The sequence below is a fragment of the Aphelocoma coerulescens genome, chromosome 8 (genome assembly GCF_041296385.1).
Source record: "Aphelocoma coerulescens isolate FSJ_1873_10779 chromosome 8, UR_Acoe_1.0, whole genome shotgun sequence".
Lineage (NCBI taxonomy): Eukaryota > Metazoa > Chordata > Aves > Passeriformes > Corvidae > Aphelocoma > Aphelocoma coerulescens.
The window spans coordinates 1,247,493-1,273,506 of record NC_091022.1 but is presented as its reverse complement, the minus strand read 5'-3'; the positions used below and the strand labels follow the sequence as shown (position 1 = coordinate 1,273,506).

At 45.0% G+C, this 26,014-nt stretch overlaps 1 protein-coding gene across 2 annotated transcripts; it reads left to right on the top strand.

The window, feature by feature from the left end:
• Positions 1-386: 386 nt before the first annotated feature.
• Positions 387-26,014, top strand: SOAT1 (sterol O-acyltransferase 1). Of its 2 annotated transcripts, XM_069022395.1 has the most exons (17): positions 387-521; positions 1,689-1,750; positions 2,963-3,096; positions 10,482-10,540; positions 14,236-14,384; positions 14,479-14,538; positions 14,851-14,958; positions 16,665-16,947; positions 18,062-18,140; positions 18,776-18,857; positions 19,502-19,547; positions 20,625-20,754; positions 21,143-21,240; positions 21,698-21,796; positions 22,299-22,434; positions 23,180-23,325; positions 24,106-26,014. In XM_069022395.1, the coding sequence occupies exons 3-17, from the start codon at positions 2,973-2,975 to the stop codon at positions 24,160-24,162; spliced, it is 1,656 nt and encodes a 551-aa protein (XP_068878496.1). In that variant the 5' UTR covers positions 387-521; positions 1,689-1,750; positions 2,963-2,972; the 3' UTR covers positions 24,163-26,014. The 2 variants fall into 2 exon arrangements, with proteins under 2 accessions (XP_068878496.1, XP_068878495.1); XM_069022394.1 differs by lacking the exon at positions 1,689-1,750.

Sequence of the window (26,014 nt, the reverse complement as noted above, 5' to 3'; positions counted from 1 at the left end):
TACTGATAAAACTTCCATTGCTCGCGGCCCCTCTAACTTTCGAGCATTTACCAACCTTGGGTGCTCCCTCACCCTTAACGGAGGGCCATCACATTTGCCGTGCCGGGAGGAGGCGGCGGCAGCAGCGGGGGTGTGGGGGGCCCGCGGGGGGGAGGCGGCAAACTGAGGGGCGGGGGGGTGCGGGGGGGGGGGGCGCCCCACGTGCGCCTCACGTGCCGGCCCCTCCCCTCCGGCGCGCGCGCCCCGCCCCGCCCCCGCGGAGCCGCCTCCTCGGCCAATGGGCGGCGCCGCCGCTCGCCCCGCCCCCTGCGCCGTGACGTGCGCGAGCCCCGGCAGAGGCCGCGCGCGCGGCGGGAGGAGAGGAGCGGGCGGGAGCGGGGCAGAGCAGAGCAGAGCAGAGCAGAGCAGAGCGGGGCAGAGCAGAGCAGAGCAGAGCAGAGCAGAGCAGAGCAGAGCAGAGCAGAGCGGGGCAGAGCGGCGGCGGAGGCGGCAGAGGCGGCAGAGGCTCGGCCGGCCCTGAGGTGACGCTCCGCGGGGTGACGGCCGCCCTGGCCGCGGCAGCGGGAACGTGTCCGCGCCGTCCCGCCCCTTCCCCGGGGAAGCGGCTCCCGCCGCCGCTCGGGGCTGGGGCTCGGCGGGGGTGTGCGGGGAGGTAGCGGGGCAGGGGCTGGCTCGGAGCCTCGGCAGCGCTTTGGGCAGCTCCCAGCGGCGTCCGCAGGGTTCGGATAAAAAAAAAACCTTTCGTGGCGAGCGTTCTGCGCGTTGTGGATGGGCTGTGGAGTGACCTTAACTTTGGTTTGCGCAGTGACCTTAACTTTGTTTTGGTCCCTGTCTGGTTCGCTCTGCAGATCCTGAGGGTCCGGGACGCGAGGTGATGCTATGGCCGAGAGTCGCAGGAAAACTTTAGGGAGCTGAAAGTCTTTGGGGCAAGGTTGTTATTTACTGTGATTGGTGTTGCAGACAGGGGGTTGGAACTAGGTGGTCTTTAAGGTCCCTTCCAGCCTAAACCATTCCGTGATTCTTAGCTGTTCTTCACCGAGTCTTTTGAAATGCAGAGATGAACTTCCTATAAAGTGTTGCTTTTCTCCCAAGGCATCTTCTGATTAATTACCAGGGTGTCGAAAGGGAAGACGGAGAAGCTCAAGGTCTCTGAGCCCTTTTCCGAGTACCGTAAATCAGGTCCCAGTGAAAGCAGGGAGTTTCTGCTAGGGAATCTGTTAATGGCTTTGTGGCTCTACAAACATACCTCTGCAGTTGTGGATGCCCTCAGAGTGCGGTGAAAGGAGTGACTGTTTACTAATTGTGAGGAGCGATTTCCTCTTGTGAGGGGGGTGGTGAACATCTTGAAGTTATCCTAGCATTGTGTCAGGAGTGATTCGGTTCTAGCAGAGGTTGGAGGGAAGGGCCGATGCCCTCTTTAGGCTCTGATGTGCTGATAATTGCTTAGGTACTGTAATGCTGCATCTCTGTTCGTATGGGAACCTGACTAGGAAAATGTTTGTTTTCATAGGTTTTCTTTAGCAGGCTTCATGTTTCGGTGTGAAAAGGCTGTGCTGTGATAACGTAGCCTATCTGAATTATTAACTCTCTAGGTTAATTGTTTTCATTGTTATTTCACCCCACACATGACTTTTCCTTCCCCCATCCCAAGGCTGGTTATTTTTAACTCCTTTCTGTTAACCTTTCAGTGAGATACTATAACCACTCTGCACTGGTGAGGAAGGAGTGCTTTCTTAACCTCTTGAGGAAGGTAAAAAGTGTACTGAGACAAGAATTAAACTTGTGGTTCTCGGTTAGAGCTGGAAAACTCACCGAGTTAGTGATTTGTTGTTTGGTGGTGGGTGGTGTTTCTCCCCTGTATGCTGTGAAGCCTGAAATGAGAATAGGAGACTGCCCTACTAGCGGGACAAACACAGGAAGCTGAGTTCTGGAAGCCTCTGGTTATAGTTTTATTTCCCTATTGCAGATGTTCCAGCCTCCTTATTCTGAGGAAATCCCTCCTTAACTAGTTTTTTCACCAGTGCATGGGTTCTCCTGGCCTGCCTGTAACAGTTCATCTGTGCTGCTGCACGTATGCTGTTCACTAGCAGCTAAACACTGCTGTTTGTGCCGAGATGAAAAAATGTATCAGGTTTGAAAATGTGGTTGCATACATGCCTGGGAGGTTTTCTGGAAAAAATCTGCACATTGTCCCTGGTTGTAGCTACAGCTTCAAGAAATTCTTGGGCTGAATTTTACGGAGAGTGTTCTGGGATATCACTTTGTGACCAAGTTATAATCTCCTCGTCCACTTTTCATTAACTGAGAATTTTGTTTTCATCCTGCACGTGGTGCTTCAGGTGTTCCCTACTGGCAGCTCTGTCCCCAGCAGTGACCTTTGTCACTGGAACTGGTATAGTTCAAACCTGATTCTCTTCCTGTTTTTCCTTGGTTTGCACTGCAACCATTGTCTGGCAAGCAGAACTCAGGGATCCATTGAGGAAGCTGTTCCTGCTGTAACAACTGAGAACTTGACAAGGAAGGGGCTTGGCTCAGGCCAAATACTGCTGGTGATTCCGCAAAATAAACCTGCCACATCTCGTGGAGCACAAGTCTTGATGCCCACCTGGCTGTCAGAAAGGATTGCAAGGGCTTTTTGGCCTTGTAAAGATTTTGCAAAAGCTTAAGTTATTTTAGGTAGTTACAAAGTCTATAGGGAAAAGAGGGAGGTGTGGGGAGATGTTTTGGTTGTGGGAATGTACTTGGTTACTTTGTTCTTGTACTGCTTGTAGGAAGGGAAAGGAAGTGTGTTCAACAGTAAATGACTAATTCAATTGTGTGCTGAATTTTCTCTATCCTTGCTCTGAATTCATGATGAAGGGAAGAAAGTCTAACTTCAATGTAAAAAAGGCTATGTAAATATATTATTGAACAATAAATGAGGTTTTTGTCATTAATTATTTGCTCTCCTTTTCTGATCTAGCTAGGTAACCATGGCAGGTGATGACTGTGTAAGGAAACGCCAGTCTGGCTCCACTGCAACCTGCAAGAGCCCTGAGAATGAAGAGACACAGAGGAGACCTGAGAGCGAGAGGTCCTTTCAAAACTCGAGCAATGGTGAGACTCACTGGCTCGGCACTGGTTGCATCTCTGGCATGTGATCTCCTCTGAAGTGCCTTTTCTACTCATGGCTCTGCCTCTTTGCTCTTTCATTTCTATTTTTCTGTCTCTGGAAAGAAGGTGGAGCTCCCTGTGTACCAGCTGCACCCCTTCAGCAGGTGTGGGTTGTTTGGGGTGCTGTCCTGCAGAGCTTTCCCTCAGGAGCTGTGTACTGCAGTGCTTGCAGGGGTCTAAAACAGGGATTAATTGTCACAGGAGGAAGAGATGCATCAATGCTGTAAACAGTGCAAATGCCTCCTTGGCAACACTTTTGAGTAATCCTAGTAAATGCTTTTTCTGGGACTTCATCTCACTTGCTTTACAACCTGTAAGTATGTGACTTGTCAAGATGGCAGAAAATGGTCTTTAACGCACCAGGCTAAGGCGGTGCATCCACCTGACAGACAGGTGGAGGTGGGATGCCACAGAGAATGATTCTCTGCTGCTCTGGGATTCTGTTCATGTCAGGACAACTCCCTTTTATTTCAGACTTAACCTTGGCTGCCAGAATACAGAACAATAAACAGTTGTGTTTGTGTTCATTTGTTCTGTGGTCACCTTAAAAGTCACGTGGCCTAAAGTTGGCTTTGTGGAAGGGTCGCTGCTGTCGTGCCCTGTCCCTTGGGTTGCAGGGACAGTTGTGTGGCAGTGAGTGGTTTTGCCTGTGGACTCTGGGGCACTCTGTAATTCCTGGTTATGCTGTACCACATTCCAGCCCGGTGATAAGAAGGTTAGAGATGTAACTGCAGCTTGTTTCCTTTCCCTTTGTGAGACACATTAAGCAAAAAGCTGAAGTATTTTATCACAAGGTGCCACATGAGTACAAGATCCTAAACCCTGGTGCTGGTGACTCAAGGAGATAATTCTCACTGATACACTTCTGGACATCATCACTATTTCATAGTACTCCTTTCAACTGAAATGGAAGCTGGAGCAAGTTTAACTTTATGACAAGTCAGATTTCTTATTGAAAGTAAAATACATTGAAGAGAAAGCCATCCCACAAGCTGTTTGGAGAACTGGGATTTTAAGATGTTGGTGGCGCAGTAATTTTAATTGGATCAGATGTGACTGTATTAGGAAATTGCAGGGAGTTGGTGTCTACTGGAATCCAGTGATGCTGGGCTTGGGAGTAGACTTGTACCATTTTAACCTTTTCATGTGTGGAAACTCCTTAACTGCTGTGAGTGAAGGGTAAGTAATAAATAGAGCAGTGATAATTAGGACTCGATGGGTGGGTGTGTCTTTAAAGGCCGTTCATTTTAACACCTCTGAGATGTGGCAAAACATCACTGCAGGTGGGATACTGTGATCCTGTAGCAAATAAACATCCAGGGATAGATCTCTTGAAGGTGTCCATGTGCCTGGTGTGTTGGCTTGGAACAGTGCAGTGTGGTTTTAATCCCGTACAAACTGCAGTGAAGGACAGCAGGGAGGAATCCTGGTTAGTCAAGACTAAGTGCATCTTAACCTGCCAAGGTTGCTGCCAATTGAGCAGAGGTGTCACAAAGTGTTATTTTGGTCAGCTCAGTGTTGGTGACAACAGGAATAACACAGGGAGGTAGGAGGCATGAATCTGATGCCCTGAGGCATGGGAGAAAGATGCATCCCTCTGGTCAGGAATTCTTGTGTACAGGGGAGTTAAATCAGCAGCTCTGTGACCCAAAGGTTGAAGATTTATGGAGCTGAAGTGTTCACGAGTTGCAGAGAGCGGCCCCTTCACGTAGCCCAGGGTGCCTTTGTAACTAGGGAGGGCTTTCAAGGCTGAGGTGTCGGAACTTCTCAAAAGAAGTAGCCATAGATGTTTTTTCTTTCTTTTGTCCTGGCTATTCACTCCTGAATAGCTGTTTCTAAGGCATTAGTGCTGATGTGCACAAGGGCAGTGTGAGGCTAATGATCTGCTGCTGTCTGGCAACAGCCTTTTTGTACTGTAACAGCTTAATGCTGGGTGTTGTGAAGAGTTTCAGACAAGATGCATGTTTAGTTGCAGTCGAGGGATTCTAGCCAGGTCAAGAGTGTGTGGAAGTAAATACTGTAGCATGTTTGTGGTGGTTATTGCTGTAGAAAAACGAAACCATTAAGGATGACCCACTCTTGAGCCTCTCTGATGACGGCAAACACAGCCTGCTTTCTGCGGTAAGAGTTGATGTGGCAGGGCCAACTGACTTGTTTCCAGAAGTGTGTGAACTTTCTGTAGAAACTTTTGGGCCCTTAATCCTTTCTTCATTAAAACTCGGATGCATTGGCTGATCTGAAATTGCTTAGAGGAATACCTTTAATACATGTATTGGCTTTAGAGCTACAGTAGGTCTGACTCTTCCATTTGTACAGTTGAGGTTATTTTTTTTCTTGGCTCTTCAAATGCTTCTGAAGACTGTCTCATTGCTTGGGTTCTAAGATGAAATAGTTTTTACTCAGGTACACCCAATTTTATAGAAGTGTGGAAATACACTTTTGAGATTGCCAGAAGGAATCTTCTGTGCCTTGATTTGTTTCTATCTTGTGACTATTCAGCCTGTAATTTCACTTTGACAGAGTAGCTGAACTTCAGTCTTGCACATCATTTCTCCTCCTTGCATTGGCTCCAGTGTTGTAATTAAACAACTAATTTGGTCCTGGCTCAGAGTCAGCAGATGATCTAGGTGGCAATAATCCCCTGTCAAAAGCCAGGCTTCCTTAATAAGATAAGTCTTATATGTTTTCAGCAGGAGATACGAAGAGAAATATAAAACTGTTCTGCTTAATGGGATATTGGTATTAGACAGTACTGGTTGCAAGAAAACTCACCTGGAATGAGCATAATACAAACTGCATGGACAGATCTTAAAAGGCTAGAGAGGACATGGGTCATAAGTGTGCATACGAATGCCTCTAAAATGCTCAGATTAGTCCATTCAGAGCAGTAAAATGGTGGGTTTGGAGTCTGTTCTTGTTTCCCCAGAAATCAGGAAAGGCCTGGAAGTGTCTCTGGAGGCTGATCTGCAAACAAGCTGTGTGGCACATCTGTTTGGTGTGAGTAAGCCTGTTTGGTAATGCTGATCTTAGAAAGGGGCTGTTATCTTCCAGTGGAGAGGTTACTATCGATCATCCCTGGTGCAGAAGTTCATGGTGATGCACAAACTGTGTGTGCCTACAGAGAGATGGAGGAGGAGAGAGCTCTCCAACAGGGAGCAATTTGGAAAGATTTAGCCTTTGCTGTGTGACTCACAGCAGTGAGTGTTCAGGGTTTCAACAGGCTGTTCTTGCAGATTAAGCTGCTTGAATTGAGTATCTGGGATGTGTTTCTGAGGGATAGATCAAAAAGCTGTTTTGTCTAGGTGGATTCTGGCAATTCTAGGGGCTGTCATGTTTTGGAACCTGTGGGTTAGGTGAAGGCTCAGCAGTCTCTTGTGAAGAGCCTGTGGACATGGTAGCATAATGTAGAGAATGCTGGTGTTCCTTCCTGCTGGTGAAGAGGCTGTTTGGGTTCCATGTCCCTGCAGCACTGATTTTTTAAGCTACATACTCACCCAGCTGCAGTGCAGTGACCTCTGGCCTGTGAACTCTTTGAACAGATCAGCTGAGTCTAGTCATAACTTGCCTCTATTTGCTGAGTGGCCAAATAAATTATCCTAAGTAAGAATAACATTCATTAGCATCAAATTATTAACGTGTGTTGTGTTCTAGCAATATGGAACTCCTCCCCTCTTTTACAGTATCCTTGCACTAGATTGGCTTTAATATTGCTTTGCTTCTGATAACATCTTTGGTGTTTTTGGAGAGGGAGCCTTTAAATCCAGGTCACTCACCAGTAAATGAAGTCCTTCTGCTTGTGTTGCTTTAACCTCTTGGATGGGAAATTGTCTTATCAAGAAATAACAAAGCTGGGTTTTTTTGGATCCCAAGCTGCAGCACCAACATCATATGAGTGATTCTTTGCTCTACCCATCTCAAATGTCACTTATCTGTAACGTGCAAGAGTGGGTTGAAAAAGGGACAGCAAGATCCTTTAGAAAAGGTACGCTGTCAATCTTGTGAAACTTTAGTTGCTCAACTTTTCAACAATTAAGAAGCTTTCTCAATCTTCAGGTGATTTTTTTATTAGCTTGGTTTTCATAGGGAAACAAAACTTACAATTAAATTGCTTGTGCATTTTTTCTTCTGGCTTTTGAGCCTGCTTGGAATTTGGTCTGCACAGAGGAGTCACATTCTGAAAGGATCAAGCTCAAGTGGTCCTTTAAAGATCTTGTTAATGTCCTTGCTGATGGGAAAGGAACCCAATGCCATTGAGTAAAAACTTCTTCCTATGAACAAAGCTTTTCCAAAGCAAGCCCTGCTTAAGTCTTGTCTGAAAGTGCTCACTATTTCATATTCATCTTCAAGACAACTTTCTCATGACTTTAAATATATTTTCTGCCTTCTTAAGGCAGAATCTCAACTTCTTTTAAATGCAAAGATGTGCCTGCTTGTATAGTGCAGCCTTGAGTCCATTTTTATATAATACTGTGGCAATCCCAAAGTGATACAGAGGGATGCAGGCTTCATTTGCAGGGTCAAAGGAAAGGGAAGATTTGGACTTCTCGGCAGTGCACGTTTCCTTTTAGACTGAAAATCGTGTGCTGAATCTCTGCTCCAGTGACCTGACAGAACAGAAGTGGTGTCTTGTGCAAGGGAAGAGGAGTGATTAAAGATGATGTGCTTGTTCTCTGCTATCTGCCTTGTGACACAGCTGGGTTTATGGGGTGATGCAATCCAGCAGAATGGGATGCAAACCCCATAATGGGATGGTTCAGGGCAAGTTTTTTTCTGCACAAAGTTTTGTGTTGAAAAAGACAAGCTCACAGGTAAGTTGACTTTGTCATGTGAGATGGTTATACTGAAGCCACAGAGATGTTGATTTTAAAACCTATTAAAAGATGCTGTGTTTCTAATCTTTTCTGTGCATGCACACTAGGATGAGGGCAAAAAAAGTGACAGGAGGACGCTGCATACAATTTAGCAATTACAGCATCAGCAGGTCAGAGACTGGCCTCATTTCTTGTACAACCATTAAAGCTAGACATTTGGTGTATGTAACCTATACCCAATTTTAAGGCCCTGTAGTCTAAAAGGGTGTTTTATTTCCTGGGTAGTTTTTAATGTGAATTTTTAATGACTGAGGCTTCAAAGGCAAGATCTGACAGGAAATATATGGACAAAGAACTGGTTATTTTATTTTTAGCTTATCTTAAAAAGGAAATAATGCAATTCCTTAAGTCCCATGTGTCCTGTTCTCTTTGGCTGTGTTGGGTGGCTTCAAGCAAACTTGATATCATCTTGAAGACTGGCAGCTGGGTAAGAGACACAAATTCCTAGTTTTTTGAAGGGAAAGGTTAGTTGTTCTTTGAGCTCCTCTGTTCTGCTTTCTAGCAGGTCCGCGCAAGGTGGTTCTTCCCAGAGTAGTAATGGAAGGAGGGGGCTGGGAATACAGTTGTGGAGTGGCACAGTGAGGGAGTAGAGCCACTGAGAATATATGAAGGGGACACAGTTCTGCTGCTTGTGGAACAACTTTATTTATTTTTTTAATGTATTGGGGGAGTGTCTGTTTGAGATCAGCAAAGTGCCTGAGCTGAATGGGTCAAGGGTATGCTACATTCTTCTCAAATTGTTTTCCAGACTGCTGTTGTTCTGCAAATGTAACAGCACCATGAGCTTAAATACTGAAGTTTGGGGTTGGTGGGTTTTTTTGTCTTGGAGGTGAGATGCTTAGCAACCAGGAGTTCTATTTTTGTAAAAATGGATCTTTGCGTGCAGCCAAAATCAATGGTGTTAAGCAGTTTCCTTGTTTGTAGTTAACATTAGAAGTCTGCTAAGTAATAGGCAGTTGTTGCTGGTCTGTCCTTAATCTTACAGCCTGTGTAGCAGATAGGCAAAAACCAAAATCCCTCCAGACAGACAAAAATCAAAATTCCTGCTTGATTGGTGGGAAGGGGAATTAATGCTAACAACTGAGCTTAGCTGCACCAAAGTTTAAGTTTCTTGTGTTGTTGTACTCTTTTCCAGTACTGGAACAGGAGTCACCTCTGAAGCAGGGCTACCTAAAACACTTACAACCAGTTGCTCAAACAGGTTGACTGAGACTCCTGAGCATCACAGAAGCACTTCCTTCTCTGAAAACGAAACTGCATTTTGTGTGGAGGCTGTGCTCATGCAAGGAGGCCACGTTATGCACAGTGGTAGTGCTATCAGTCTGTCTTCTTGTCTCACAGCAGCACAACTTCGGCACCTCTACAGCAAATCTGTTAGCTCATGCTTCCCTGGAATCTTATTAGGGAATCAGCTCAGTACCTTCTTTTTCTAAAAGTGGTAATGTTGTCTGAGACACCAAACATGCAAGTTGTAATTCTGGCTGTGTGTTGGTGTGTAAGGTGGTGCTGTAGCTATAAATGCCAAAGGATATGCACAAGGCAAGGTTTATTGCTATCTTTTCACTCTGACTAGTATTTTAGGGGGGTGGATGCTGCTCCTTCAATCTTGATTTTCCTTCATGTGCAAGACTCTGTGTTTTAAGTAACTTTATCTTCTGTGTTGTTCTTTTTGGAGAAGTGAAACACCAGCTGGTGCTTGTCCTAAAACTCAGCTGGTCCGAAATGTCTGACCTGTGGGTGTTGTTCCTCTCCATGTCAAGAGGCATCTCAGATATGTGGTTTTTAATGCAGAAGAAAGGTGGCATTTCAGGCTTCACCTATTGGCCAATAGTGTTAGTAATGACAAAAGTCAGATTATATTGATGGCATGTTAGCCTGACTGTCTATTTAAACTGTGAAACACACTGAGGAATACAGTCACACTGATATCTAGCACTTCTGGGGGATTAAAGGAGTGGGAATAGCCAGATTTGACCACAGGATAACTGTCCAGCTTGCCATTCAGCCCGTCTTAGAGCTGATCATGGTGTTTTACTGACAGCTGTGACTGGCTGCCTTGTCTATTGGCAATGGAGAGACCTCCAGACAAACTAACCTTACATCTGGTTAAGATAAAACTGATAAAAAACCAGCACACTTGGATATGACCTTCTAAGGGTCGTTCTGATTGCTGCTTCAAGGCTGAATATGTTTAGGGACCTTGGAAAGATTTGCAGAGTTGCTGATGAAAAATAAAATCCAGCATGTTATCAGCTGTTGACTGCCTTACAGTGCTGTGATCCTAAAATACGTGGTCATAGTTTATGAACTTCCTGCAGCTTTGATTTGAGTTTAGTGGGACCCTGTTAGAAGTCAGAAATGCTATTGAAAAACTGTTGTCTGAGCTACTCTATGCTGTGCTTTCTGTGTTTTCAGATGTGCGACTAAAAATGTTCAATGTTTGCTTTCCTTCCTTAGGCTGGGTTGATGTTGACCACGTGATAACGAGGAAAATGCAGCTTATAGCAGAAGCTGAGGTAAATACAAGACTTGCTTGTGGTGGGGAGCAGGACAATTGACCCTGGATGTCTTCTGGAGAGTCACTAGCCCTGGAACACAAACAGCCCTATTCAGTCCTAGCTTGAGTGCAGTGACTTTTCCACAGCCCTCTCTCTCTCCCACTTTGCACAAGAGGGGTAGTGTTATATAATGAGGTTCTGTCTTACTTGACCCCAATAGGTTGAAGTCCAAAGATAAGAATGAACTTTGAGACCTGTAAATAAAATGGAAATTGCCTTACCACTGACTTTTGGCAGTGTGATGATTAGTCAGCCTGCTTGCATATTGAGCCTTTAAAATGTTCTGTGTCCTGCTATCCGTTGAATAAAGGGCAACATGGAGCCTCCATCCCACAGCTCACGGTAAGGAGATGACCTTCCTGAGCTTTGGTCTCATTCTTTGTCAGTCAACAATATCCTCAGAGAAAATAGCACTGGGTGTTTCTGGCATCATCTGCATCTGTGTGGGCTGCCATTTTCTTAGATCACATTAAGGTGATTTATGCTCAAATTACATTAAATTGGCTAAGGATGAGCTGCACCCTCCTTGTTAACCATTGTTTTGTGGCACCTGTGTTCTCCAGGGCGAATCGCCCAGCACTCTTGCATAATTTTATTGCAGAAAATTCTGTGGTAAATCTGAAGTGATCTAATTGTGCCAGCTTGACATGTATAGAAGGGAGTGGATACTTAGAAGACAGAGAAAAATACCTTGCACCTTTTGAGATATTTTCCTGTTTTTTTTTTCCCCCCACCGCTATAGGGGTTGTCTCATTTGTAACAGGTATAACTAAAGTGTATTTAAATGTCTTCCACAAAGCATGTGCTGCTTTTTTTTTGCTGAAACTCCTAAAATTCAGCCCATCAGAAGGATAGCCAGCTCAGAATTTTATTTTGGGTGTTGTCTTATCCTGTTTATCCTTGCTGAGAACAGGAGATCAAGCCTGGTAACTTCTCTGCAGACAAAACAGCCACTGTTAATTGCTGCGGTGGCAGTGGGTGTTTGCAGGAGAAAAAGCACAACTTTGGAAGTTCCAGGGAGCACTTGCAAGGGGACAGCTTGACCTTGGATTTCTTTTTTTCAGGAGTGTCTCTTGTTCCTTATTTTTTTTCCTGGTCACCAGCCTTGAGACACAGTTTGTAGACAAAGTGATTTCTTACCCACAAAGAGAATCCTAGAAAACCAGGAGGTCACTGGTGTTTTAATTGCTGAAGTTTCTCCCAAAACGTAGGGAGTTCAGATTCTAAGTCCTGAGCCATGCAGCTTGCAGATTTGTTTAAGGTGCTTCAAGGCTGAGAAAAAAACCACTCTACTGCAAAATACCTGAGAATTTCTGGAGTGCTGGGCCCTTTTGTTGTGGGAACCCCTGAACAGAGGCTTGGACTGCAGTTTATCTTTTCTGTATAGGTATCTGAATTCTAGGCATTCTAGACTTGTGGAAAGCCTGGTCACTGGCAGCTCCCACAGGTGTAAATGGGATTAGTAGGAGCTGGGTGTTGCTCACACAGAGGAGGCCTTCAAGCACCTGCACTCTAAAAGTCCAGTCCTTTGTCCATGCTAAGCAGAGCTGAGAATGGTGTGTTCTGTCTCCACGTCAGGGCTGGGTGTTGTCACGTGTCAGTGACCAAAATTACCGAATCTGGTAGAATGAGTAATGCTCTGGGGAACTGTTGCAACTTTATAAGGAAGGGTCACTCCCCTCAGTCTCTGACTTGTCATCAATTCTTATTATTGGCCAGCTTCTGCTTTTGACGGCATAGCATTCTTTTAATGGTTTTTGGTTTGTAATTGCAGTTAGTTACAATTACTGTAGGGTCTGTACTCTGATTTCTATTTTACTTAGTCTATTAAGAACTCATGGCCTGTTCTCCCAATCCAAACATGTGCACGTGTTGGTATCAGCCCTGGAGGGCTGTGTTAGGAGGAGGCAATCTCAGCAGAGTGCCAGCCAAAGGGAAGAGATATTTTAAGGAAATATCACCTGCTAAGCCTCAGGAGAGTTAGGCTAAAAAAGGGCAGACACTATTTAAAAAAAAAAAAAAGTTGGGAATGAATAGTGCTTTGTTTGGCATGGAAATTTGAGCAGTCCAAGAGAAATAGGAATTTCTATTTGACTTTTTGGTAGGGATATGTGCATGTGTGCTGTAAAATTAGGCCGTACCAGGGAGCACCAGTGTCTTCTGTTACAGGTTGTGTTCATAAGTAGTCAATATTTGTTGTTTATTTTTTTTCCTTTTAAAAGGAACAAGTTCCTATCTCTTGCAGAGACAATCCTCTGCCTCCCAGAAAAGCATCATCTAAAAGTAGCCAGATCCTAAGAACTTTGTTAAGCACTGGGGAAGCTTATTTAGTCTATTCTAGAGGCTGCTAAATAGGGGGGAAATGTTTTTTCAAGTTAAATATTAATGTGCTCCTTTTCCTACTGCAGCTTTTGTTTCAAGAGATCTCTCTGGATATGACCACTGTAAAACAGGAGGAATGTAGAGTTCTGATCCATCTTGACTTCAGGGTCTTCTCCTTGGATGTGGTCTGACTTCAGATAGTCGTGTATTTCCTGCCAGAGAGTTAACCTTGCTTGGCTGTTGTCACATTAAATAGGAGCATTTTGTAAGAATACATCATCTGTTCATGTATTTCATAGGATCATGGAATAGTTTGGGTTGGAAAGGACCTTAAAGATGATCCATTTCCCCCCTGTGCCATGGGCAGGGACACCTCCCACTAGACCAGATTGCTCAGAACCCTGTCCAAGCTGGCCTTGAACACTACCAGGGATGGGGCAGCCTCTGCCAGGGCCTCCCCACCCTCACAGGGAAGAATTTTTTCCTAACATCTGATTTAAACCTGCCCTCTGCCAGTTTGAAGCCATTGCCCCTGGTCCTGTCAGTACAGTTCCTCATGACAAGTCCCTCTCTGACTTCCCTGCAGGTCCCCTTCAGACACTGGCAGGTGCTGTGAGGTCTCCACACAACCCTCTCTTCTTCAGAAACCTCCTTGAAAACAGGCTTTTTTCTTTTTCAGCCTTCAAGATGAGACAGTAGATAGGAGTTGGGAGTTCTGGAAGTGATCAGGGAAACATATGTGTTTCTTGAGCAGCTGATCAGTAGCAAGACCAGATGAAATGATGATACATAGTCATCATGTAGGAGGACTCACACCTCAACTCTGGAGGCAAACTGGAAAAATCCCAGGCAAAGGATGGTCAGACAAATATGGCTAGTAAACACTTGCATAAAGAAAACAAAGCAGAATATGCAATTAGATTTTAAGTAATTTCTTCAGCCTTTTGCTGAAGGTGATGGCTGCCTGGCAGAGTGTTCAGGAGCTCGGGGGTTGGCTCTGAGCTGCGTTTCATCACTAGGCTGGTCACATTTGGTGTTTGAGGACTAAACATTAAGGAACTGAATTCCCACAAGTCTGATAAGTCTTCTAAAAGGCCAGAACGATTCTGTGTTGAATCTGATGGAGAAGATAAATGTTATTCAAAGCCCTCTGGCCTGAGGGCTTGTGAACCTCGTTCTTATCCAAGTAGGCTCCAACTGTTGGCAGATGGTACAGAAATGTTTTCTTGATGCCTTGCTCTGTCCTGCTCCAGATAAAAAGGAATATAATTATTGTATGAAAATGTACCCAGCAAGTTAAACAGTTTACTGCTGTGTTTTTACTCTCTCAGCAACTGAAGCCAGCTTTCATGAAGGAGGTGGACAGTCACTTCACAGAGTTTGTGAACAGTTTGGTGGCAAAATCAGCACTCCTGGACTCCTCATCTCCAGCCTCCCTTTTCCCAGCTTCCTGCGCCGAGAAGGAACTGCACAAAGCCAAGTAAGTCCCTTTTAAGCTGTTGCTATAACAAGGTTATGTTTCCTGGAAGCTTTATTTCCTTTTTTGTCTCAAACGTTCTCTTATTTCTTTGCAGGAATTTAAGGGCCCCTCCAGAACATGGGAAAATCTTTACTGCCAGGAGGTCCCTTTTGGAGTGAGTAACTTCATCAAATTAATTTCATCAAATTGACTGAGAATGCCCTTGATAGCAAAGTAATGAGCCTTTGCTTTGAGGTTCTTTTCCTGCCACTACCCATGGTCTTGTGTTCAAATCCATAGGGACTAATCTGTTCAACCTTCTCTCTTTCTATAATATCTGTACTACATCTTGCAAATATAAACCTTAATTACAGCCCTCTCAGTACCACTGGGATCATGGCTAATTATCCTTTGTCTGAGGATAAACTGAGGAAGTGTCTGTGTCTGTGGCACCCCAACTGTACCTTAACTCTGGTCTCTCCCTCAGTGAGCTGTTTGAAGTGAGTCACATCAGGACAATCTACCACATGTTCATCGCTCTTCTCATTGTCTTCATCCTCAGTACACTTCTAGTAGACTTCATTGATGAAGGAAGGTAAGAATGCTTTGGGAAGACAGGGATAAGGGCTGGGAATAGCTCTTCCAGAGTGCCAGAAACTGCAGAACGGTGCAGAAGGAAGGGGGAATCCTTCTTGGGATGTTGTTGGAAGTGTGGGTTTCAACTTGGCATACTTAGAATATATGCTGGAACTCCTGTTGAGAGGCTATGACCATTTCAAATCAGATAGCTGGATATTAGGAAAACACTGCTAACTGATGTGTTACATGAGAATTGTGGCCAGCAGAGTTCAGCCCAACGTGCTTAGTTCATCACGAGGCTGGCAAAAGGGAATGTGGAATACTTTGGTTGAATATCTTCAATGAGACTGTAGCTTTCAGCTGCTTGTGTTGCTTGAAGAAGGACTCTGCTTAGAAAAACTTTAAATACTTCAGCAGTCCTTCCTCTGTTTAAAAATGACAGTTCTGAAACACTCTACTTGTACTTAAATAAAAATAGAACTTTGTTTTTCCTGGGGAAAAATCTCAAGGATGTTGGCACAGCCTCTGCTGAGATAGTGCTTTGCAGGTAGCCAGTTGTGAACAAGATTGTGAAAGACTGCTTTCCTCACACTGACTTGTTGCTTAAGTACTATTTTGGCAAGCTGTATCTCATGTACACAAGTAGGATTACATGTTTATCTTGCTGATTGTTGGCTCTTCAGTGTACAAAACCAGAGCTGTATCTTGATTATAATCACTGTCCCTTTGGTCTGGGTATAAGAACAGGCTCATGTGCTGCTGAATGTTTTTTAGCTGATCCTAACTTACTAGTGCATGGACGCTGGGGGAGAATGGGTATTTACCTTACAATCAACCAGGGCTGGATTCTCCGATTACTTTTAAAATAATTTAAAAAATGGTATCTGTGGTTTTAGCTAGATCTGATAACTTGGATCCAGTTTGCAATTGAGCCTCCACCTGAGAAGAAAAAACTTTTGCTGGTGTACTCTGTACTGTCATCTTTAGTTTAGAAGAGTTGCTTATTGCAGGAGTAAGCTCTGATGACTGTGAGAGGCAGTAAAGTTGATCAGCCTTTTGTTGCTGTCCTCATGTTTTAAGCTTGATTAATGGACTAAAGTACCTGGTGCACACCAGTTGGTCATATTTGGCCTGACCTTCTAATGACCCTGAGCCTTTTGGGGAACTTCTAAACTGAGTCCATGTGGAATGCCCACAAAGAAGGATTAAACTAGGTTTGAGTGCTGGTTGTTAAAATACCCCATGCCTATAGAGGCAGGGAGAAAGCCTCTTTAGGCTTAAAGCCCTGGGAGGAACTGAGTCGCAGTGCAGTAGTGGTGGTGTCCTGGGAGAGTTCCCCAAAAGCTCTGGCAGACCCTGGTTTGGCAGTGGATTGTTCAGTCACGTGCTTGTTCTTAGCAGGGATGAGCTTGAGCCCACTCTTAAAGCACATGCTGATCTTAGAGATGTGCTTAAGCCCTGTGGGATTTGAAGGTAAGCTGTGCCAGACAGCACTCATGGCATCAGTCCTTCTCCTATTTTCTGGGATACTTGAGGGTGGCCACTTGGTGCTGCCACAGACAGCCCTCTGTTTCTGAGCTGAAATTGCCACGGTCACTTCTGGCCAGACTGTCAGACAACTGTGATCTGGCAGCTTTGTGTTTTGTAGCCACTTAGTGGAGCAGAAGTATTTCTAATCAAACAATGGACACTGAAAATTGTCTCTTTCCTTGTGCCTTCTAGGCTGGTCCTTGGATTTGATCTCCTGGTCTTTGTTTTTGGAAAGTTCCCTGTTGTCTTCTGTACTTGGCTGTGCATGTTCAGTGCCACAGTAGTTGTTCCATACAACCTTTTTGTCTGGTGGGCCCAAGGCTACTCCAGTTCCTCCCATCGTGCAATCCACTCTTTCTTCTACGGGATGCTGTTCACACTCTTCCAAATAGCTGGGCTTGGGTTTGGACCAACCTATGTTGCTGTATCCTATGCCCTGCCTCCAGCTTCCCGCTTCATTGTAATACTGGAACAGGTGAGTCCCTACCCTGCATCCTCTGTGTCCTAGGACACACTGACTTTTCTTTTCAAAGAAAAGTGGGAAGGGTCCTTCTTCCTAAAGGAGTCAAATGTTACTTTTATTCATTAAATTAAGCCAGGGCTGTGGATGCAGTATCTCTTGAGACTTGAGGACAGTTGCATGCAGCAAATCTAATAAGAGTAGAGAATAAACTTCATTTTGACCTGGAAACCACTTGTGGGTTTTTACCCTGTATTTAAGATTTTACTGTGGGCTTTTACTTCAGGGCTGAAATTCCATTTATTTCTGGTTGTCCTGTGGATGCTAAATGCTCAAAACCAATTTTAAGAACATGTTGTGCCACAGTGCACAAGGAAGCTGTAACATTCCTCTTTAAAAAACAAACCCCAAAAAGCAAGTACATAGTCAAGAAGTGGTTCCTGTTTGCATTTCTGTTCCCAAGAAGCCAGTGTCTTGGCTCTGTAGTCAGAACTTATTTGGAAGTGGAACTGGTTTTTGTGGCAGGGAGCAGGGGAAGAGTGCAAGAGTGGAGGTCTGGTCAGACCATCAGGTTAAAACAAGGATGGTCAGGGATGAGTGGAGTTTTAAGAATTAACTTTGGACTGGCCCTACTTTTGGTTCTTCAGTATTAAAACAAATTTTTTTTAAAAACCTGCTCAACAGCTGTGGACTTTTTATGTGGGGCACCACCTTGTAGTGGTAATTGCTGTACAACACATGTAACTTCAAGGAGTCATCTAGACTTTGAAACATCTAGCCCTGCTGAAATGGAGAGGGGTTTCCCTTCAATTTTAACTTACTGTTAGCTGATTAGTGACTTGCTGGTGTTATTCAGAGTCCCTGTGTATGTGGTGGTCCTGCAAGTATAGATGAGATGTGTTGGACTCTCCTGAGCCACGATTGCTGCTGCATGTTTCCCCTTGCAGAGTTTGAAATTCGTGCCAGTTAAACAGGCTTGTGGGCAGAGGAAGCAGCCCTTTCCTTGTAGAAGGGCTAAATTGGAAAGAAACCAAGATGCTGAAGGTGCTGCTGTAAAATGCTTGATCCAGTCTTCACTGGAAAGCTGGGAAAAGGAGAGCACTAAGCTGCTCTTCTCTTGGCCTTACAGGTTCGTCTTGTCATGAAGGGTCATTCCTTCATCCGGGAGAACGTACCCAGAGTGCTGTCCTCGGTAAAGGACAAGTCTGGTGAGTGACTGCTTCACGTGGCATAGCCAGCTCTAGTTTTCCCCCCATTGCTTTGAGCTGCCCTCATCAGCTGGAGAGGTGGGACTTGAATAGGTGTCTGTGGATGGGGAGGTCAAAGGTTTTGCATCATAATTTCAGCCTGAACCTTTTCATTTGTATTCAGTTGTATTAGACAACAAGCTAGACTGTTGTTCAGGTCCAAGTCCTCTCTGGATCGTAGGTCTTTGTTCTCCAGGATTCCTTATTTCTGCTTTTAGGAGTGAAAGGTGCTGCCTGCACACCTGCAGCTCAGTGCTCTAGATGAAGTGACAGCAATCATAGAACAAAAGGCCTTCTAAGCAAGGCATGCCAGAGCTGGCTGGATGTTTTGATACAGGCCTTGCAGCTTTATCCTCCCCAGGAGGAAAGGAAGCGTTAGGTGTTAGCAGACAGTTAGTTACCCTCGCTTGTGAACTGTGCTTCATGCACTCCATCTGAAAGGTTGAGTTTGTTTTATTCTCTGCAAATGCCATACCTTTAGTTCCAGACTGAGGTTTCTGAGGTGAGAAGGGTTCTGTTTTGTGAAAGGGTACTGGGGAAACTGAATTGTCAGTAAACAGATTGCAGAGTGTTCTTTTATTTCCCCCTCTTCCCAGGCACAGTACATATTCCCAGAATTTCTCAGTACCTGTACTTCCTCTTTGCTCCCACCCTCATCTACAGAGACAACTATCCCAGGTAATGTGAGCAACAACACAACATTAAAGTAGTCTGAAAACTGAAGCCAACATTAGGCACCCCTGGGTGTGATCAATTTATGCATTAGAGCATTCATGAAGATGTGGTTAAGCTGGCAAGGGCGAAACTTGCTCATGGAGTTCTGCTTTTATTTCTTTGGGAAACTCACTTGAAGTTCAACAAATTAAGAGCTTGCTACAGATTATGTAGTGATAGACAGTTCCTGCAATAGGAACCCGAGTGTTTTATGTGGTGCTAATAAGCAGCCCTGTCCCTGAGTTTGAGGCTGAAGCCTGTCAAAGTGGGAGCTCCCAAACTCCTGTGTACATGGCTGGGTTGCACTTTGGCAGTGTGAAATCAGCAGTCCTTTACACGACTGTCAGCAGCTCCCCACCTCCTATGGAACTGCACAGTGCTGCCCTCCAGATGCCTTCCCATTTATGGAATTGCTGCAGTTGAAAGTGGGGAACCAGCAATTTGGGCAGACATCCCTTGGATAGCAGGAGATTAAGAATTCTGGAATCCAATGATTTTTTTTCCAGCAAATACGTCAGTAAAATTGTACATTCCCTCAAGTAATGGAAGGGGAGGGATTTGCTGCTTTGAGGTCCTGTTCAGCTGGGATACCCTGTTCTTTTTCCTAGGAATCCCACAATAAGATGGGGCTATGTGGCTACCAAGTTTGCACAGGTGAGTAGTGCAGCTTTCTGCAGAATACACTCTTGGAGATATCTCAGATGCGTTGCTCAACAGCTCACTTTGGCATTGAATCACCCTGCTTGGCATGGGCTTACCAGTAAAGAATGCTTTTCAGTGACTAACAAATAAACTGTGATCTTGCTGCACTAATGGTTGTGCCAAAGAAAGAAAAACATTTAAAATCTTTGCTTAAACGACCCTCCAGATAGAAAAACCTCTGTATGTGTAGAGCAACACCCATGCCCTCTTCACCCTGATTGTAGTGCTCTGGCACAGCTTCCTCTGCAGATATTCAGAGCAGTTCTGAAATAATGAGGCCTGGAGTCCAAATCCTCAGCACTCATTTGAATTCAAGGTTGACTGGTTCTTCACATTTGTGGCCATGAGCTCCATAGCTTCTTGTGGATGTGTTTCCAAGTAATGGATTTGTGTGACTGAAACCTTCACTGTCACACAATGCATTTATGGTTTAAAGAGCAAAACAATTTTTAAAGAAAGGCAGCATGGACAGGCCTTTGGCTGCTTGCTGTTGGACAGAGGATGACAGAGCACACACCTGCCTTACATCAGGGTACTTAAACAGTGACTTGTATTTTGACCTCAACATCCACTACGTGGGTTCCTGAGCCAGAGAAAGCCTGAGGTGCTTTGGCCTGTTAACGTCTTCTTTGGGATAAAAGAAAAATAAGCTGTAATATTGGATTTAACTACAGTAAGTATTTTTCAATTATTTATGCCCTTATCCTGGATGTAGACCAAGGGTACTTTTCCCACTTTGGCAGTGGCATGGATTTTTTGTGTCAAGACTTTTGAGTTGATAGGACTGGGAAAAACTGACAGCTGCTGTAATAGAAAAGAGAAGCTGATTTTGCTGCTGGCTGTCAGCATGCTCCAGGGGTTGCTGTGGCTTACTTTCTGCCTGGATCCTTAGGTTTATTGGCAGCAGTGTAAAATAAATTCTTTTGGCTTGTGTTGGCAGCTGTTGTTCTCTCCTAGAGCTGGCAAGTGGTGATGTTTTAATTGTGTGTTTCTGTTATGAAGTCAGGTTTTGGGGTATTTTTGTTCCAGGTGCTTGGTTCACTTTTCTATGCCTACTACATCTTTGTGAGACTCTGCATTCCTCAGTTTCGCAACAGCAGTCAGGAAACCTTCAACCTCCGAGGGCTGGTTCTCTGCATCTTCAACTCCATCCTGCCAGGTAGGGCCCAGATCCACGAGTGACTTTTATCTTGGTGCAAGACGTGGAAGGGAGAAGTGCTTCATCTGAGATGTGTTCGTGACAGGCAGAGATCAGCAAAGGAGATCTTGTGGGCAGACTTCAGCATTGAGGGGTAAAACTTCAAAATCAGCAATACAAAATAAAAGCTGGGTTTGAATTTAACTGTCTTCCAATCAAGTTGCAGCTCTGGGGCAGCCTTGCTGTTGCCCTCTGGGGCGAGCAGGGCCTGGCATGGTGAGAAACTGTGCAAAACAGTAAAGCTCATCTCTGTCAGTGTCTGTGAGACCAGTTTTGACTGTGTTAGGTGCTCTGGCTTATGGCTGAGAGAAAACACTACAGAACTGGTGTGGATGTCCCTTGTTCCCAGGTGTGCTGATTCTCTTCCTGGTGTTCTTTGCATTCCTTCACTGTTGGCTCAACGCGTTTGCCGAGATGCTGCGCTTTGCAGACAGGATGTTCTACAAGGTAAGAAGCAGGAGCTGTAGTTCATAAAGCTTCTGAAAGTCATTGTCATCGTGAAAAAAAAAAAGAGGAGGAAACTGAAGATTGTTTTACCAAACAAAGCAACTGTAGGATTGTGCTTGGTTTATGCTGTTAAGGCGTAGGTTTGTTGCTGCGCTGTGGAACAGCTTTGATTTCTGCTTGGCAGTCTGAGTTGCTAAAGGTGAAACGCCCTGTGCACAAACAGAAGCAGCCACCAGACCTACCTGGCAGTTCCATTAGCCCTCTTTATGTTCCTTTATCACGTCAGCCACTGAAGTTTGGGGTAAAACCAAGCTTTAATATACCAAGTGGAATGTTGAAAGCACAATGGAAAGCTTGGTCAAATTGTTATGTTAGCTTGGTATTATTGTGTCCTAGAAAAGCCCTCTAGAAGGTTTTATAGTTAATTAGATTTATAGTCTTTCAATTGTGCTTTCAGGACTGGTGGAATTCCACGTCCTATGCAAACTACTACAGAACCTGGAACGTGGTAGTACATGACTGGCTCTATTACTATGCCTACAGGGACTTCCTTTGGGTGAGTAACAAGCAGATGTATTTGTTTGGTAATTAAACATTTAACTACTGGGCAAAATGGTACATTTGTCAAGATGCAGCATTCCTGTCTGTTTAGAAGCACAGAAATGTTTCACCTCAGCTGTTGTGGGGAGCCACTGTGCTTTCAGAGAGAGATCCAGTGCTCGTTGCCAAGTCCTTGAAGTGTGCAAAATGTGGCCCTGAGATGTGGGAGTGCAGGGATTGGCTCAGCAGTCAGAACTCAGGGTGCACTGTTTCTGTGAGCTGTGGTAGGAGTTTAGTGAGTGTGCTCAGCACAAGTACTTACACAGGGAACCACAAATACACCTGAACAAAAACATCTAAACCCCAAGGTGCTCTGGGAGGCACTTAGCATTTCACATGTGCCTCTCGGCTGGAGGAGAACCTTCTTAGCTCGGGGAAGAAAATCCAGAGTGTTGCAACAACCAAACAAAAACCACAGCAGAGTAGCTCCTAATACTTGGCATTCTCCTCTCTCCCAGTTTTTTGGGAAGAAGTTCAGAGCAGCAGCCATGCTGTCTGTCTTCACCGTGTCAGCTGCTGTGCACGAGTACGTCCTCAGCATCTGCTTTGGCTTCTTCTATCCGGTTCTCTTCTGCCTGTTTACGTGCTTTGGAGGTAAGTTCCAAGGAAGAGAGCGTGGGAGTGGGGTTTGTGGCATTTTTTTAGAGAAGCATGCTTGGTGGTGCTTTTGGCAATGACACCAGCTGTTCCATGAGCACTAATGCACAGTGGTGTTGTCCAAGGGGTGCGAGTCCAAGCTTTGTGAATGGATTTTTGCAGCTTGGTAGATACACACCTATCTATACACAGAGGATTTGGAAGCTTGGGGCTTGGTGGAGAGGAAGAGAGTACGATATACTGCTGTTCCTGTGACACTGCAGAGAGTTTAACAGCACTGCTTCCTCTTTGCCAAGCTGGGGGTTGAATCGCTGTGTGCCAGCAGCTCGTCAGTCTTCCTCTTCAAAGTCATAGTGGAAGGCAAGTATTACTTCACTACTGCAGTGAGGAAGAGCCCATTTAAAAGTCAGAGCTCTTGCATTTCTTTTTGGGTTTTGAGTTAGAGGGCTCTAATAAACTCTGGCCACTCCTGCCATGCCTTGGTGACCAGTGTAGCACAAACAGTGTTGATCCCCAGAGGCACACAGCCAGGCCAGCTTGTTGGCAAACTAACTGGAAGTAAATGTCAGAACCAGCTCAGAATATTTGCTCTATTGCCAAGCATCATTGGATTTTCATGGAGTAGCCTTGTTGCTCCAGAGATGAAGTGAAAGGAGGGGAAGATCCAGTAAAATCAGTTGATATTTAATTCTTGAATCTTAAGTTTGTTTTGAGTAATGCTTCTTATTTCACCTCTTTCCAGTGGTCTTCAACTTCACCCTTAATGACCGTCGGAAAGGGCCCTTCTGGAATGTGATCATGTGGACTTCCCTCTTCCTGGGCCAAGGTGTCATCATCTGCCTCTACAGCCAGGAGTGGTATGCCCGCCAGTACTGCCCCGCGGAAAACGTGAGTGCCTGGCCCTTCCCGTGGGATAAGCTGCTGTGGGAGTGGCTGTCCTGCCTTGCTGTGCAGGAGGAGTGGAAGTTAAATGGCGTGAGCCTTTCTGGCTACATCCCTTCCTTAGGAGTTAGTTGGCCTAGAGGCTGCCTAACAGAAGTGCTTTCTGTAGTGCTCCTTCTGTGCTGCTGGTATTTCACTACTTGAAACCGAGGGTGGTATTAGCACATTTCTCAGGATATGCTAGACCTCATTTAGGCTGTGGCAATGCAACTGCAGCACTTGGCCAGTGAAGTCAGGAGAAACTTTTGGGGGAGGCCCACAAAAACTGCACCTGTTGTGCCTCTCCCGGGCTAGAGTGGGTGGTGGTGAGGAGTGGTGACCTGTAGATAGTCTGGGGTTTTGGTGGTGTTTTCTTGAACTCATTTTCTTGGTACCAGATTCCATTCTAGATAAAACTTCCTGCTGTCCTAATTGATTTCAGTTTTAACCAAAGGTATCCTTTGGCAGGCTCTATTTTAAGTTTGATTCTCCTCAGTTAAGAGTTTGCCATCATAAATTACTTGGCTTCTTGATACAATGGGCTACTAGGCACAGTGTTTACCTGATGTAACAGAACTTGTGGCTGGAGCCACCCTCCAGGCACTGTTCAGTGAGGGCAAGAACAGGGTTGTAGGGTGCAGAAATGTGGTTTGATCTTTCCTATTAGAGAAGTTTGACTTCAGCAGCTCGTAGCACAGCTGGTGCAGTTGGCCTGTGACTAATTTACTGCCTCTCCATGTTTTGCAGCCCACATTCCTGGACTACTTAAAGCCACGCTCGTGGTCGTGTCATGTGAAGATGTGAAAATGGGGTGCTCTGGCCATGTCATCACAGAGAAACAGAGGTGTCCTCCAAGTATTTGGACCAATGATCTAACTCACTACAGACTTTTTCTAAGGGAAGTTGTGCCTCCTGATTATTGGGGAGAAACTGTAATTTTTTAAAACATTGCTGGAGCAAACCAGTTGACCTGGATTGCAACAGACTTCAAAGGCAGCATCTATTACATGCTGTCCCACTTTGAGCCATTTCCATGCCAGTAAAACATTGAGCTGAAGGTGGAATCTACTGGAATCCTACTCATCCAGGGGTCCCCCCAAGTTGCTGCTTTTCTGGACAAGAGGCAAGCTAGTCAGATTTGCTGGTAGCTCATTGTTGGTATCCGTCCATCTTCCTTAGCCATCCCTTTGCAGTTTTTTTCTCCTTTTTGGTAATGGGATGTCTACAAAACTTGTGTTCTTCATGATCCTGCCTGCCACTGAGACATGGACAGATGGCAGAGCAACAGGGTATTTGCCTCCTTGCTCTGAAGATGGCCAAAGTTTTCCTGGCTGCTTCAAAATGTATCCTGTGTATGTTGGCTGCCAACAGATATAAAATGGGCAGAGGAAGAGGGGTTGTCACTGTGCTTGTGGCTGCATTGCAGAGTCAGGTTCAGAAGCAGGGTGTGGTGTGTGCAGGCTTTATATGACTTTTTACACCAAAAGTTTGTTTTCTCTGTATTCATTTAGTTCCCAACTGCCTTACACCATTTTTGTTCTCTGAAGGCCCTTGTGAGTTGAGGAGTACTTTTTCTTCTTGCTCTTCCTTTCTCCTGCTCTAGATAATCAATTCTTTTAACATGATAAACTTGTAAAAGAGCTTTTGCTTTAATTTGGCAGGTGCTTTAAGGTATACAGGTTGCTAAGGGTTTCTTTATTAAGAAAAACTTGAAATACTCTGACCCAACCATAAGAAAATAGGATCAGCTTTACAGGTACAGAGCATGATCTCATTTGAAATGGCCACGTGCAGTCCAGTGTGCCCACGTGTGTTGGAGCAGCTTCTAATGCTGCTGAGGAATGAGGACTGGCCCACAGCTGCTTTGTCACCTGCCTGTGTCTGCCCTGGCATCAGAGGGGGCTGCAGGTGGAGATCAGCTTCCTGGGTACTGCCCTCCTGGTGCAGAGGGAGGACATCCTCCCATACACACCAGTAAGGGCAGGGGCTGTGTGTGAGTTTGGGGTTTCCAGAACAATCAGTCAGAGTCCCTTCAGTTCCCTTGTTCTCAGGTGCTAAACAGAACAGGGAACTTCCAGAGTGTCTGGGTACAGATCACTCCAGTTTTACTGGAACTGCAGCTCCCATTATTGGAGACAGGGCCACCTGATGGACATACCCTACCTTTGGTGAAAAGGGCCACCTGACAGAGAAACCAGACCTTTGGTGACAAAGATTTTAGAATTACTCAAATGCTGCCAGAAACTGCCAGTAGAGAACAGCATTTCCTTACTGCCTACAGCCCTGGGTGTTTCATACCAGCAGAATTGGGACCATTGATGGACTTGTCTCCCAAGCCACTTCAGACTCTCCTTTGGGCTTCTGTTTTCACTAACCTAAGTCAGAAGTAAGTTCATGAAAGCTAGGGAATACTTAAACTCTTCCAAGTTTTCAGTCTTCTGTAAGAAGGAATCATGCTCTGGAGAAAAGATGCTGTACCGGGTCAAATTTGCCAAATAGTGTTTCTGTGTGAGGTTCTCTTTTGGAAACATCTCCTGCTAGAAACTGTTTGATGAAATAGTTGAAGTAATTTCAGAGGAAGGGGTTCATGTATATACTCAAATTTGGCAGTATTAAATCAAATTGAGCATTAAATTGATTACTTTATCCTCATTCA